The following is a 15,972-nucleotide window of genomic DNA, read 5'->3' on the forward strand; positions in this document are numbered from 1 at the left end:
GCTACTGCAGTATTGTAAAGGCTGTTTTTGTACAGGTTTAGGCAGATTGCTATGAGATAGGATCCAGAAACAATACTCCAAGATATCTGCACATAGAAATAGGGGCTTTTTTCGCATTATAGTCTAATATAAACGCTGAAGTCAATTTCAATTTAAAAAAACAAGGAAAGTGTTCAAATTGAGCTGTCAGCTAACTACCAGAATCAGTATAAATTCCAAATCATCATTCATATAATTAAAAGAACACAAAGCACACCTTACAATAAACCTTTAACCATCTTTCCCCGTTCTGCTGCGTTCCCGCACAAAAGCCGAGTTGTTATTCTCACGACAGCGAGCTTACTAAATCAGTGATTTAGTTACCACAGCCCCAGATGAAAAACGACTCATTTCAGGTCTAGGCTGACCAGAACGCGGAGTCACCACACCGTACCTGTATCTTCGGGCATTCCTGCGTTAATTCCCTCCCAGAGGGGCAATTCCCGCAGGAGCCGCCGCGGGGAGCGGGATCCGCAGCGAGCGTTGCCGCCACCGCCGCTGTCACCGCCGCTGTCACCGCCACCGGCTCGGGTGGCGCCGGCCGCACCCCCGCACAGGAGGGAGCGGGGCCAGGCTCGCCGTCACTGCCGGGCAAAAATAGCGACCTCCAGAAGCCGAAATATTGTCACGTCCATGGGGGGTGGCACCGCTGTCCCGCGGGGACCGGGTGCGGGACGTGCCTGCAAGGGGTGAGTTTGCATCAGGTGACAGCACGGCCGCTTCAGGGCGGCGCTGGGCAGCTGGGGAGAAAAGCTAAAAAGAACTAAAACCTGCAAACTCCTTGTTGTAAATTATAAACGCAGGCTGATGTAGCAGGGAAAGCCCTTTTGACGCCCCCCAAACACAGCGGTGCCTTCCCCCGGTGCAGGAGGGCACAGCACTGATGGAGAAGGAGATGATGAAAGCAGAGATGCTCCCACTGTGCAATAATACCTGGCAGCCAAAAATCTCCTGCTTGCTCAGATGGAGATGGAATGTGTGGCACTGGAATAACAGTGATGTGTTGAGCTATTTAAAGCACTGCATGGGAACAGAATGAGCACTTCTATAAGTACTGTGACTTCAGGAATCTATATGGTGAGGACACCACTGCCCTGGGCCATGCCACACATGGTCTATAACTTTAAATAGCCCTCAGCTGACATGGCCTGAGACCCAGAGCATAGATCTGAAGATCCCAGGTTTCTATACACTCAACCAAAACTATGAACAACTCAATTTAAAAAAAAATCTTCTATATGCATTATCTTGCAGCAACTACCTTTTGACATGAAACTCTTAAGTCAGCTTTTTATTTTGTTCAATTTTCCTGTGCTGCCTGCGTGAAGCCAAATCCATCCTCACACTCTTTTGGATCACCATCAGCCACCCTGGCTGAGCTCTCCAGATATTTGCAGGATTTGGCCTACTTAGTTTTTCCCAGCGGCTACTTCAGCTTGGCAGAAACACAAAAGGCACTTTGCTAAATGGCAACACTCTGAAGGCACGTAAATTAATAGGCAGGAAAAGTGAAAGGGCTTTCACTCTAACACAGCCTTTCCCTCTGCTTGCCAGGCTCCCAAGGCTAAATGCTTGGTAACTTGCATTTTAACATTGTATGATCACAATGCAGTCACACAGTGCACTGATTTGTATTTACAGTTTGAGGTGTGATCCCTGAGCCTCCCCTGCAGTCTCACCACTTGGCTACAGGAAAGGAGGAGCTCAGAGGGTTTTCGTGGTGTTTCTGAGAAACTCCATCACCACTCATGGGTTTCACAGGCACAAAACAGGAGGCCATTGCCCTTCATTAGCATGATGGGCTGACTCATGATGGGCATGACAAGGGACAGCAGTGGCAGCAGCACAGGCAGAGATCAGAGACCTTCTGCTGCAAGTAATCCAGAAAACCTTGTAGCTTTGGTGTCATTCTATCACAAGAGTTCTATTATCACTATATTGCAAAGATTCCATGTTGCTAGAGTTTTATACCTCCTTGATATTTCTCATCAGCAGCTCCTCCAAGCACTGACTCTTCCTTTTTCTCACAGCAGCCAACTGACTCCAGTTCCCCCCAAGCAACCAATCCACTCTTTTATAACACTCTTCATCTTACTGGCTACAGCTGTGGCCTGTGAAAGTCAGGCCTGCTCCTAATCTTTAATAATTAACCCAGCTGCAACTCTTTAGGGGCTAAGATTACTTTCTATACTACCTTTATTTACTTATATTCTATCTCTCTACATAGCTTGAATCTGATTTGTCACACCAACACAGACCAAACACCTGTAACTCCACTGTTTTAACAGTAATAACAGCACACTGCCCTTGCTACAGAAAAGGACAGGACACTTGGCTCCTCTTAAAATCTCAAGTGAAGTTCTGGTAGCCACAGCAGTGCTCTCACCCATCGTGTTTCAGGTTTGCTTTTTCCAAGGTTGCATTACCCAGGTCAATGCTGTCACCAACATCTTTGCAAACAGCAAACAGACAGCAACACATTTAGGCCACTCTGAAATGGATGAGCTGGCTGAAAAATCTTTATAACCTATGGTACCATGAATTATAAAGGACATTTTAAAAATATTTCAGACCTGTTCCTAATTAACTCACACTTCTTTCCTGTACTCCCTGCCCTCTTCCCAAGTGTAAGCTAAAGTGAATGTCAGTAGTAACTGGACTGGTTATAGTTTAGCTTTAGGTAGTGCCTGCAAGGAACAAGGAGTTAGACCTGATGATCTTCATGGGTCCCTTTCAGTTTGAGGTATTCCAATAGGACTCTAGGAATACGACTCTAGGAAGGTGACAGGACATAGTCTAACCTCGTTCCTGCTGTTCACTGCACTTCACTAGGCCAATTTTGAGCTTTTTTCACAGTCTTTCTCTGAAAATGTTTTGAAACAATTACTTTATTAAATGTAGAAGAATGTAGAGTTTGTTCTTCACTATAAAATATGGAAGTATTTTCTAACTAAGAATTTTTTTTTTAAAAATCAGAGCTATAACACCACCTGTGACTCAGGGACTTTGCAATACACAACAGGTATACTGTTGTATATTGAAACATCACGAAAACCTGATAGCTTGCAGCAACTCTTAAGTTGCTTGGGATTGGCATATTGGTTTAAATTTTAGGTTGCCCTGTGTGGAGTAAGGAGCTGAACTCAATAATCCCCATGGGTCCCCTCCAACACAGGAGCCTTTATGATTTTATAAAACTAAGTCCCTAGACTTTTAAGTAGCTCAACAAGTTTCTACCCAATCATTTAATGGCAAATGGGGACTCTATAGAGTCCAGTCTCAATACAGATTAAGATATTAACTTTCCATAAAGAATCTCTAATTAATGAATTTTACTTTGAAAATGCTGGAAAATACAAGAAATCATCATATTTCACAGATTTTCTCAGTATATTTTAAGATTAATTTTCTTCAAAGTTGCTAAATCTGGTTGCAGTGCTGCTTCATGTTATTTTTGCTTTTGGTAGTTTTGATCCAGTTTAGTGATAATTTGGATTTTCTGCTGGGGATAATATGATCACAAAGAGAGGCACTTTTCTCTGTAGTGACCTGTGACAGGACCCCAGGGAATGGCCTGAGGTTGTGTCAGAGGAGGTTTAGGTTGGATATCAGAAGAGATTCTTCACCTCTTCCACCAGAGGGTGGTTGGGCACTGGAACAGCTCCCCAGGGAAGGAGTCACAACACCAGCCTGACAGAGCTCAAGAAGCATTTGAACAACACTTCTGGGGCACATGGTGTGACTCCTGCACATCAGTGCAGGGCTAAGACTTGGAACTTTGAGGATCCTTGTGTGTTCTTTCCAACTCAGGATACTCTATTATTTGAAAAACACAATAAAATTAAATATATCTCTATATATAATGATACAGATTTCAGTCATATTTTATCACTAGGACAAAAATAAAATTAAGTAATAGATGTTTTCCGTGTCCCCAGTCATTCATGATAGAAACAAAAAAGGACAAACCCATGGCAGAAGTGAAAATGAGCAGGAAAAGGGTAAATGGTGAGTAAATGGTGCCTCTACAAGTAAACTCATGCCTTCCAACTTTCTGCTCAGCCTCTCTTGCATTAATCTCATTTCTGCTGGGAATGGACTTGCAAAACCACCCTACCCTGCCCCCAGTGACCTGTTGCATGCCACCAAAACCTGTCCTGCTCAGAACCAGCCTGAGTTTACACATCTGGCTCTCAAACACCTCCATCCTCAAGTCCATGCATGAGATATCATTGTCATTAACTGCACAGCAATGAGCCACATGCAGTCACCTTTAATTGAAACACGTGCAGGCAGGGCAGAGACAGTGGGCTCCTGTACAAGGCACTGAAGTCAAGAACCTGCTCTAGCAGGGAGCTTGGACTAGATGAACTCCAGAGGCCCCTTTCAACCTCAACCAGTCTGTGATTCTGTGAATCCTGCATATTTATGAAGCAGGAAAAATCAGACTGAGGACCCACTCTGAGCTCTGACAGAGAGCAGGCAGCCGTGTTTGCTCCAGAGGTAACTGGGTCACGAGTCCTGCTCTGCTCCTTGCTGTCTCTTGGGAATAAAGAGCTTCTTCAGCCCTGAAATCCATGAAGACAGCCCTTGACTGCTGGCCAGAAAGTTGGATGAACAAAAGCAGAACTTCTCCCACTGGCAGCTCCTTTTTCCAGGGGGGACCTCTCTATGGCAGACCTAGATCCAGACCATGCTGGCATTAGCCCCCTGTGCTCCCCCAGCCAGAATGAAAGCACCATCTAATATTCTTCAGAAAACTGTGCACCCAAAACAGTGAGCAGAAACCAAACACAAACCCTACAAAGCCTTTAGCAGAGATTTTATAATGGAAAACGGGGTGTATCAAACCTAAAAACAGGGTGCAAGAAAATGCTTAGAGAACAGAAAAAACCGAACATTGCCTCATAATGAAGTGAGAGGACATCCAGAATGCAGAAGTGACCCACCCAGGTGAAAGGACAAAGGGATAGGGTCTGGTTAGCAGCAGAGAGGCAATGAGGGCCACAGCAATGGTTCTGCAGGTCACACCCTCAGGAATGAACCTGCCAGCCCAGGACTCTGCTGACCTTATGAAACTCACAGGGACTGCCAGCAAAATGGAGCAGACCTCACATAAGGAAAGATCTGCTCAAGTAGAGGTCGTAGGCTACAATTTAGCTCAGAGAAAACCTGTCATGTAATAAGGATAAGGCAAGTAATTAACAAAAGGTTAATCAAAGGTTTCTAAAAGGCACTACAAGGGACTTTTCACAGAAAGGACTTAAGAAAGCAGGAGGGAAATTGTACACCCAGTGGTGAGCTAGGATAATGGGATGTATTGTATTAAGGGAAGGCATCCTGGCTGCAACAGAAAAGGTACTGTAACAAGAACCACCCAGGAAAAAACTCACATTTTATGGGAGGGAAATCAGAGAAGCAGAACAAGGCAATAAAAGTCAGTTATGTGGCCAAAAATTGCACATGGTAGGCATGAGAATTAGAAAAACTCATTTATATCTTTGAATACAGGAGGATTTAAATTAAAATATGATTTTGGCATTTAGGAGATCATGAGTGGTGCAAGAAAGATGGCACTGCAAAGATGCCAAGATAATTTTTGGGTATTTCTTTTGGGACTAAATGAATGCATGGAGAAGGTTTTAAAGGAAAGATTCTTCTGAGTGGGATGATGCTACATGTACACAAAGAAAGAAAGAGATTACTAAATTTTAATTTATCATTGGTTTATATACAAAATTATCGTTTAAATTGTCTGGATTTTTAATCAATGGAAATTTCAAGTGCTTAAATAGAGAGTAAACAGAAGTATTACCTAAAGAATTAGACAGACTTAAAGGACCTTCATTGCACTGCTCTCTTCTGAAAAGTTACACAGACATAGCCATAGTTCTTCAATCACTAGCTACCTATCTTAGAAAATTATCAAATGATGATGTAGGTTGCATGCTATCCAGAAAAAAAAAAAGATTCAATGTCTCATGTGTTCCAATTGGAATCAATAAATTTAACTTTGAAGATTTCCTACGGAAAAAAAAGAAAAAAAAAGAAAAGGCACACATCCCACCCCCATCATCCCCCACAAAAATGGGACATTCTGAGAGTTAAGAGGCCTGGATCTATGTCTAAGAGAACTCATGTGCCTGAAATGCCACACAGTTAAGTCCAAAGCTGTAAGGCTGGAAACTCCTCGTCAACACTGATTTTTCACTTCCCACTTCCCAGCTGTCCATGGCTGACTGTGGGAAAGCCCCTTTGGCTTCCACATGTAGTGGAAACAGCTGTGTGTGCTTCTTTGTGCTCGTGTCCTTTGTGAGTGTGGGTACCAAGGCCCTAACTCAGTGTCACCCAGCAGACCTGAGCAGTTTCCATCTGAAGAGTTGCCTTCCTTGTTTTCCATGAAACAACTCTGTGACCATAGGGACCTCTCTGAATCCTTGTCATATTTTTTGGATGCACTCATCCCACAAGCCTGGGATGTCTTTCCACAAACCCTGCAGTCAGTCCAGCTATGGTGATGCCACAGCCAGGACAGTTAGAGATGGCCATGCAGAGACAGAGATCAGCCTGTGCAAAAAATTCTGACTATCATCTTCAGATTGGGACCATCTGAACAAGTGGCAAGGTGAGTTTTACACCAACAGATCCAATAGGGACCCATGGAAATTCCTCTTCCTCAGAGGCTCAAGCAGCTGCAAGCCCAACCCTGGTGTTTGCACAGATAGCTCTGCTCAGGTTTACAAAGGAGAGAGACACAGAAGATCGTATTTAGGATCTGGAATTTAAATCCCAAGTGAAAAGCCCTGAAGAAGCAATCTGCCCCAGAGGGGAGTGGGGATTTCAGACACATCCTCATCTACAACATTCTGTGTCCTGCACACACACACAGCTCCCAGCACTTTAATCCTTGCCTTCAGCCCACAGGGACCATGCCAGAGAACATTTTTCTGCCTGCTTTCCAAATCCCATTCTCTGTGAAGGGATGTAGCTGCAAAGCAGCAGGTCACATCCAAATCCTACTTAAATGCATTCATTTTGGTTGATGATCGCTGAGGAATTTGTCAACAATGTGGAGTGCTGGTTTGAAAGTAAAAAAGAAGCCACCACTGGAAATGTGATGCTGTTACATTTAACACTGTTCCCAGTAAAGCCCACCAGTAAAACCATTATTGATCTGGGTTGAAGACTTTCATCAGCATTCATTTCCTAGTTCTGTCAAGTTTTGATCTTAGCAGTTGGCTCATCACAACCAGAAAGTTCAGCCTTTCCCCTGCTTGCCTGAGGTTACAATTTCCCATCAGTAACATCTGAAATGCAATTATGTGTCTGAGCTCACTTTAATACCAAGAAACAAAGCAGATTCTTTTTTTCTTGGAGTGTGTCTAAAGTAATGGATATTCTTTATTGCTCAGATCCACCATAAGCAGCTCCAAAATCTTAAGAATCGACTAAAAAAATCACTGGATTCTCTATCTATTACTGTTCTGCACCTCCCTGTCTGCCTGATGATCACTTCTAGCACCTCCAGCAGTTACCCAAACCATATTCCTGCCAGTCCCCTCATCTTTAGGGCAGTGTTTTTTCAGAGCCATGACCCAATATCAGAAACTGTGACTGTGATGCTATTTCCTGCCCCCAGGTCTGCAGCACCTGCTGGGTGCACCCCTGCTCTGCATCACTCTTCACACTGGCATCTGCTCCATCTGCATCCTCCAAGGGGGGAGGGCGACAAGCACATTCCCTGGCTTGGAAATGAGCAAATGTTTGCAACTGGGGAAAAACAGTGTACAAGGAATTTCCATGGCTCATTTGTCTTTCCATTCACTGGTACAAACAGAGTAATAATAACAACAGTGATGCCTGTTTGTTACAGCAACACCAAAAAGCAAAAGCAATATAAAATAATATAGAAAGCAATAGTTCATTTTGCTTTGCCAAGCCACAATATATCACACCCAATCATTAATGAATAAAATTTACTAACTTCTCACTAGCACATATGAAATATATTTCTAAAAGAATTACAATTTGCAAAGGCTCTTTCCTTTTAATGTTGTAGTCTACAGCATAAAAATGTCAAAAATAGTTACTCTGAAATATAAAATTGAACTCCTGCTTTTATTTGCTCTGCTTAATTTGGCATTAGAAAGGGATTAGTTCTTGTTTTATTGCAATCATAGAATTAATTAAGATATACATAGATATTGATGTTACTGTAGTTCTGGTGCTAAAGTCACACTACCTCACACAGTGCAAATTAGTTATCTTTGTCAAATTTTTTACAGTGTAAGAATTCCTTCTTAGATTCAGTTACACCCATACAAATCTAATTCTGTTTCATCCCCATCAGACAAACCAGCACGTTGCTGCCCTTTTCACATTCAGGCTACACAATTTCTGCAATCAATTATCTCCCAACACTGCATTCATAGCAGAAATGTGTTACATTCACACCAACACGACCCCAGAGCCTCCAGCTACAGTGCTACATCTTGCACAGCTCTGCAACTAACAGTTCTATTATCAACAGGAACATTTCTGAGGTATCTATACAACTTGCTTTTAGACCAAGTTTTGAGTTGCTTAATTTGCAAACCACCACCTCATTCAGACAGCAAATGGGCTTCAGCTCAAAATAAATATTTTGTTCTGAAGCTTTATATTCACTCTTTTACAGACAGAAGGGGAAGCAGCAACATCATCTGATGAAATCATGTCTTATATGGAAAAAGAGATATTGTATAGCATTTTTCCCAGGTAATGTACAGAAATGCAATTCAGTGAAGGACAGACGAAAATCCAGTGCCAAATTCCACCCTAACCTCTGTCCCCTGATTTCAACAGGGTTGAAACACCAAGTATCTTTATTGTGTCCAGTGGACAGTAGTGTGGTCAGGAGACCCTGAATCACACTATTCCCCATCCAGCTGCTGAAGCTGGTTAATGCCTCACACTCTACACAAAACATCCAATTAATCTAAAATTGTAGCCAAGATCTGGTGAACACCAAGAACCTTTACCTCCCTCTGTCTCCAGAGGAGCCTTTATGTCTGTCCCTAACAGAGAGCCCTAGCAAGCCACTGCAAAGTGGAGCTTGGCAGCCCCCTGGGCAGATGTAGGTCACTCCTCCTCCTCCTCCCCCTCCCAAGGGCAAGGAAACCAGGAGTTTCATCTGGCTGCAAGCTGCTCCAATTGCCAATAATCCCCCCAGTTTGGGTCTATAATAACAACCTGCTAAGGCGGCAGTGACGCAGGACACTGTCCCCTGACCTAGATGCCACTGGGGCCAGACTCAGGCTGCTGGGCCATCACAGACATGGCTCTTCCAGGAGCCAGCTTGGGCCACGACACCTTCCAGCACATCCCCTCCTTGTGCCTGCCCAGCTCTGAGGCTGTTTGCATGTTGGAACTTCTTTCTGTCTGTCTAGAACGGCCAAGACCCCTGCCAGGGGGCTCAGAAGCCCTGGCACAGAGCCCAAAACACCTGTGGGTTTGATTATAACCCATAGAGCAAGTTACCAACCTTTTATGAAGATCAGCAAGCCACAACATTTTAAGTAGAATAATAGTGAAGTTATCACAAGGTGAAAAAATAGATTTTGGAGTTTCTAGAATGGGGGTTCAGGGGGCAAGATGGAGGGATCTGAGTGTGTCCAGCCTTTCTCCTTCTTCTTCTTGGCCTCCATCTTCTGCTGTGATGTTGGCACTTTTAGATTGGTTTAGAGTAGAAGCTCACTGTCTAACATAGGTGATAGGTATTGGGAAGTAATTGTAAACATTGTATATGTAGTTTTTAGTATAAAGACATAACACCACCCTGGGGGAAGGCAGAGTGCCTGGAATTGTCTTCCTGGACAGACCTCAGCAGAGCAAGAGAAAAACTTTTATAGATAAGACACAATAAACAACCTTGAGACCGAGAACTGAAGAGCTCTGACTCATTCTTCAAGCGCTCAGGCTGAGAAAAGAGACTTTTAATGTTTCTCAAAGTCATGGTGACCAGCTGAAGATCCTAAGATCTGCACTCCCAACGCTCCCACCTTAAGCACTTCAGCCTCCCTTCCACTACCCCCATGGTTGCTCGCACATGGGTTTGGTCTTTGCACTGACAGCTGCTCTTCAGGCAGTTGGCTTTGTGTAGAAGCAGGATAATTATACATAGCCAAATCTGGGGAACAAGGGCGTGCAGGGATTTGTCCACACACAGCCAGCAAGGAGCCCAATAGGCACATGCAGCCCCACAAAACCCACACACAGTTTAAGAACAGAGGACATGAGGCACTGGGCTCATCCAGAGCAGGGTAACACCCAATGACCAATTTACTTGCTACCAGGTCCATTTACTTGTATTTTAGCTCTATTTTCCCACAAATGCTTCTCCCTGACTGCCCTTAGCATCTCATTTTCCCAACTTCAATCCTTCTCCTGGGCACACAGTTTCTTCAAACATTCCTTCCCCCGTGTTGCTGGAGGAAGGGAGTCTCCCTTACTGTTTCCCAGGGCTGTGACACCTGGGAGTTCTGCTCACCCTTCCCACTGCTGACCATGAACCAAAGGAGCAGCAGAGCACAGTCTGGCACTGCTCTGCTTCCAGAACACCACAGAAAAATAATGGTTTTAATTAAAGAGAAGCCCAACTTTACTTTAATGCAACACACAGAAAGAACAAGTGGTCGATGCTACCACAGCACATTTCCAGTGTTTATTTCCAAAACAGAAAACAAACAGTCAGTCCAAATACTTCTGAAGTACGTGATGACTCAGATGGTAAATATCCTTTCTACCACATCCCACTTCTCTCTATCATTTGGAGTGACAGCCCTGCTCTCACTGAATTAAAGAAGACAATTCTGCTTTGTAATGAATGAAATCAACATTCTCTCCTGTATCACTTGTTTTTCTGCACTGCTAAGCACTATCATTATCTGGACTTTAAAACTCCTTCATTTTAATAGTGTTTCTGTAGACACAGGCCTGAATTTCAAAAAGTGCTTTTTGAGGTGCTCTCTTAAAAGACAGACATGATTGTAGCACCGGGTGAGGTACCTAAGACAAACACAGCCTAATAAAGTTATACTGATCAAGCTGGAAGCAGTGAGTATTAATTTCATATTCAAAGCACAATATGCAACTCCATGAAAAGACTGATGGGTTCCTCAGGGTTTGAAAAATGATATGATGCAATTGAATTTTCTCAGCAATAGAGTTTCTTACATAAGAGCTAGGAAAAGGACATAGTAAGGGCTAACATGTTAAATAAGCAGAGAACTAGGAACAATTCCTTAATGCAATCCAATCCTTACCACTGTAATAATTTTAGCTACAACTGTCACTGGGGCTGTGGAAAATGTGACATCTTATGGAAATGCTTCTCTCTACTGACAACCAACTAGCTCACCCAACCAATGAGACCTTAGGTGCCAAAAGCAGAAAACTCTGAATTAGCCACCATGACTTCAGAAAGCCTTAACTTGACCTGGCTTCCAGACTCAGTCATTCTGACAACATTTTTCATGCTGTCAATCACAAATCAGTTCCAACTCTTTGTGAGTCTATTAGTAACATTTGCTGTGTCACTAAGCATTAGAAACTCTGCTATCTCAATTTCAGTCCCTCTTCCAATGCTGAGCTGAAATGGAGTTGAAAACTCAGGTCTGAATTCCAGTCTGGCACAGAACAATGAACTTCCCCTTATGCTCCAAGCCATACAAGCTTGATGACCCCATCATGTCACAGGTTCCCTGTCTGACACCCAGCTAGAGCCCAGGGCAGACAGGTTTTAATACCTTGCATTGCACCACTGAGTTGATAACAGCAATTCTTTTAGGCACCTTCCTATTTCCAGAGCACTGTGAGTAAGTCTAACATGGCATCTTTTCAATGACAGCTGTAATTTTCAAAGGAACAAGTTTTCAGTTCTTCCCTCTATGTAAACATGAGCTTTATACAAATAGAGAGATCAGGTAACACTTCAGCCTTCCATTCTTTGCTAAAGTTTCCTGAAATGCTACTGCCAATAGCAATGCAAATTTTATCAGAAGAGTTAATTCCCAAACAAAATCACTCAGTGAGAACACTGTAGATGAAACAATGTGCAAATATATTTTATTCAAAGCAAAGACATAATATTTAATGGGTTAAGCATTTCTCTTGGGCAAAAATTAACAATGTGTGGTATTGCATAATAAAAATGAAACATCTTTAATCTCTAGATTTAAAATTGGGCACTGGAAGAAGAAATTCTTTTCTGATTATTTTCAAAATGTTACAAACTCTTACTTCCAGATGCTGATTATGCAAGCTCAGGAAATAACCAAATATTAAATAAATGTGCAAACTGTATCTTTAATGTAGACTCATCTGTATCTTTAATGTAGACTCATCTACAAAACTTTACAGACCAAGTGAAAAACAAAGGAAGGAGAAGGAAAAAAAAAAAAAAAGAAGAAAAAAGAACAAAGCTGCCCCTTTTAGGGGAAGATTTGTAAAACAGTAAACCCCTGCATACAAATACCTGGCAACTGCTGGCCAACACAGATGTGGTCCTGAGGAAAGAAAAGGACCAGGGGAAATGCAAACCCCACCAACTACTACTTTCAATAATAAGAGAACAACAATAGGTTCTCTAGAGTAGAGAAATAGCAGATCTCTGTCTGATCTTGGGCCCTGCTATTCACACAAAATAGGCCTTTCTTCATATTATTTTCTTGAGAAAATGTTATTTTACAAGGAATACCTGCTGTCAATTCTTTGTCTTAACCAAAATAATAAAAAGTGCCCCAAAGATTTGTGGCAATCATTTGGGAAAAAAGTGAGTAATACTGTGTCATTCTACAACTGTCATCTAAAAAATACAGTATTTTTTGGGTAAATATTCTTTTTTCAAGATGGTGTCATGGAGGTTTTCTATATTATTATAGAAATATTATCTTGATTTAGAAATACACCACTGACACAAGGCCATTCAGTATGGCTCTTCAGAAAGCAGCAGAATCTCTGCACCTCTAGTTCAAGAATATTTTCTGCTGCATTTGATCATTTGCTTCTTTTAAACCTCTATTGAACTTTCTTTCCAATTGCAGGTCCAATCTGCCACATAATTCCTGCCTTCAGCCCCATTACTGACAGTCTGCTAGGGTGGTTATATCCATGCAGGTGTAATCAACACTTATTTAAAAATTGATTAGGTTAATTTCAGCTGTGAGTTCCACTTAGCACCAGGTAAGGGTAAAGGAAAATTGCTGGGAGTCATCTCTTTGTCCTCCAGACAGGGAGCCTAGGTGCCCAATTCTCCAGCACTACAGCAGCAGCAGTCCCCAAAGATGCTCTAACAGACTGACAGATTTCCCACTTCCATATTTGGTCTGTTAATAATTACCAGAACTAGAAAAAGACAGAAAATAAACTCATTATTATCCCTCTGAAACTACTGAGATGGAGTTCTCCGTTAATTTAGTATGTTCTCTGTTCAACCAGTGAGATTACATTTGTACAAAGGTAGAATTATAACAATCACTTTAAAGTTTATTATTCTACTCACACAGTAAGGTTTAATTTATTTTATTTAAAGCAGTAACCCAAAACCTATCAAACACACTCAGACCTACTCAAAAGCCTTAATACTTATATGCTAAACCTCAACTTTGGCACATTTCAATGCATTTATTGGTTGTATGATTAGTTATGGAACATAATTAGAAAATGTAATGATATTTGCTTCTTTTAACTTTAAATTGCTCTATCTTTAAATAAAAGCTCCTTTTTCTCAGTATTTTTTGCTATCATTTTACAGGAAGTTTTATATTACTGAGATTATACCTCTCCTATCTAGGAATTTCTTATATTTTTGACATTCACTCAAAAAGAAAATAAATCAAGACACTATATCAAAATTAGTCTAGCTGTACTAACAACATATTAAATTATAATAAGAAGCTGTGTACTCTGCTGTGCAGCAAATCTACAGACTATTAGTAATTTATTCTCAGGTCAGCTGTACAAGAGATTAGATCTTTTAATTATCTGCCACAGAATGGGAGTTAGGAGCCTTGAATCCATTCAGCTGTTCAGTTTGTGACCTGCAGAAATAAATCTGACCTCTTATAAAGCACATGTAAGCACCACACACACTCTGAGGCACAGCTATGGTTTTAAAATCACCATGTAACTCTGGTATAACATTGTGCTTCAGAACAACTGAGCTTCCCCTGGAAATGGATGTGAGCCTGTGTTTTTTGGAAGTGCTGCACAAGAGTCCCAGAAGCATTGTCTTGCTGTCCTGCTTTAGCTTTAAATGTGATTTTAATCATGCCAAAGTTAAGTTTAGCACTCCCACACGCTATATTTAGAACCAGAATAATTTAGGTTGGAAGGCACCTCTGGAGGTCATTCAGTCCAGCCTCCTCCTCAGCACAGATCCCACTGGATCAGGTTGCCCAGGGCCTCATCCTGTCCTCAAAGCCCCAAGGATGTAAGGCTGCCACTTCCCCTCCTCCAGGGCTTTACATTCTTCTTGGGAATTTTGCTTCCTCTTCTACTTAATCAGACTTTGCCCTGTTGCAAGCTGCCATGGGGTTGAGCCCTGTGCTTTTGCCCCCCACCTCTGAGCAGAGCCTGGGCACATCCTCTCTCCAGGCCAGCAGTGGGACATGAGGACACTGAGGTCTCCCTGAGCCTCCCAAAGGAGCCTGGCTCCTGCAGACCCTGCTTGAGCATCCAGCCTCTGCCATGCAGCCTGTCCACAGCCCTGCTCCACTTCCCCCAGCGCCAGGACCCTGGCATGACACAAAGCAGAGCTCTCTAAATCCCTCTCTCACATGAATACCATCATACAGCTGAGTGAGCACACAAATTTAAAGCAGGGTGATTAAAATCACCCTTCCAAACCCATATTTTGTATCATTTGAAAGCTGACCCAGTGTTCAGTGCTGCTGAACACCTGTAATTCACAGCATTTTGCCCATACAGTTTTTTTTTTTTTACAAAGCCACCTTCCATCATAGTACCATGTATCCTAAGTAACAAACCAAAACTCTTCTATCTGGATCTGCCATAAAGGAGCTTGGAATGCCCTGAAGGGGGTGTCAAAATTTCTCATCTGTAGCTTTAGATCACTGGATTCTAATAGAATAGAAACTAATATTATACTCATGCTTAAATGGCTAAATAAATTCCTTTCTTTTAGATTTAAATGTCATAATTAATTTATTGTCCCACATTGTTACCAGTCACAATAAATATGCAGATTTGCAGCAGCCTAACCTGAGGACTGACCCTACAAACCAAGTATTAGATACACAGTGACATCAGTGATCCACCACCAAAAATTCACAGTAGAAGTAGAGCAGTCAAACACTTTTTAAATCTATGCACAAAATAAACATTTAAAGAAACTGAGGCAGCTTAAAAAGTTACACATTTGACATTGCAATTCACCTCAGAAGTAGAGATTTTGTTGAGACAATAAATACCAATCCCACCTAACAATATATCCTCAGGATCACAGGCATTACTGCACAGGTATCCAGTTTCCAGCCTCCACACCCTGCCCAGGCTCCTTGCAGTTTAAAGAACAGGCAATGTGATTAACACTGCTAATCTGGCTGCACTGTGAATTTTGGCTGACTCTTCCATATGGGAGCTCTGGGAGTTTTGACTGCAATATAAGAAGTATTGTTAAGCCCTCAAAGTTCTATCACAGCCTTGAAATACTTGTTGTTTTAAATTAAGTACCATCCCTCAGGGATATGTGACTGCACAGCAATCTGTTCTTCAGTTTTTTATTAGATGAATTTGGTTCTAGTTGTCATAGTTGCAGAAAAAGGTTAGAAGTTTTTAACATTCTATAAAGTCTTCTCATCCCTTTCCAGTATGAACAACATAAACAAAATGCAAATGGTAAAAATGAGGCTCCAGTTTCTGCTCCATTTTATG

The 15,972-nt window shown here is 42.0% G+C and overlaps 1 protein-coding gene across 8 annotated transcripts in view; it reads right to left on the reverse strand.

The window, feature by feature from the left end:
• The window catches only part of ABLIM2 (actin binding LIM protein family member 2), a 131,942-nt gene that overhangs the window by 101,985 nt on the left and 13,985 nt on the right, over positions 1-15,972 (reverse strand). The window contains exon 1 of one of the 8 annotated variants that reach the window (XM_077177761.1): positions 434-616. The exons of 6 other annotated variants lie outside the window; for them this stretch is intronic. In XM_077177761.1, the coding sequence (XP_077033876.1) occupies positions 434-449 (16 nt within the window). In that variant the 5' untranslated portion in view covers positions 450-616. Of the gene's footprint in view, positions 1-433; positions 617-15,972 lie in introns of those variants that run through there. One more of the 8 variants, XM_077177755.1, reaches the window with a different exon arrangement.

This window comes from Agelaius phoeniceus, chromosome 4 (genome assembly GCF_051311805.1).
Source record: "Agelaius phoeniceus isolate bAgePho1 chromosome 4, bAgePho1.hap1, whole genome shotgun sequence".
In the NCBI taxonomy this organism is placed as follows: Eukaryota; Metazoa; Chordata; class Aves; order Passeriformes; family Icteridae; genus Agelaius; species Agelaius phoeniceus.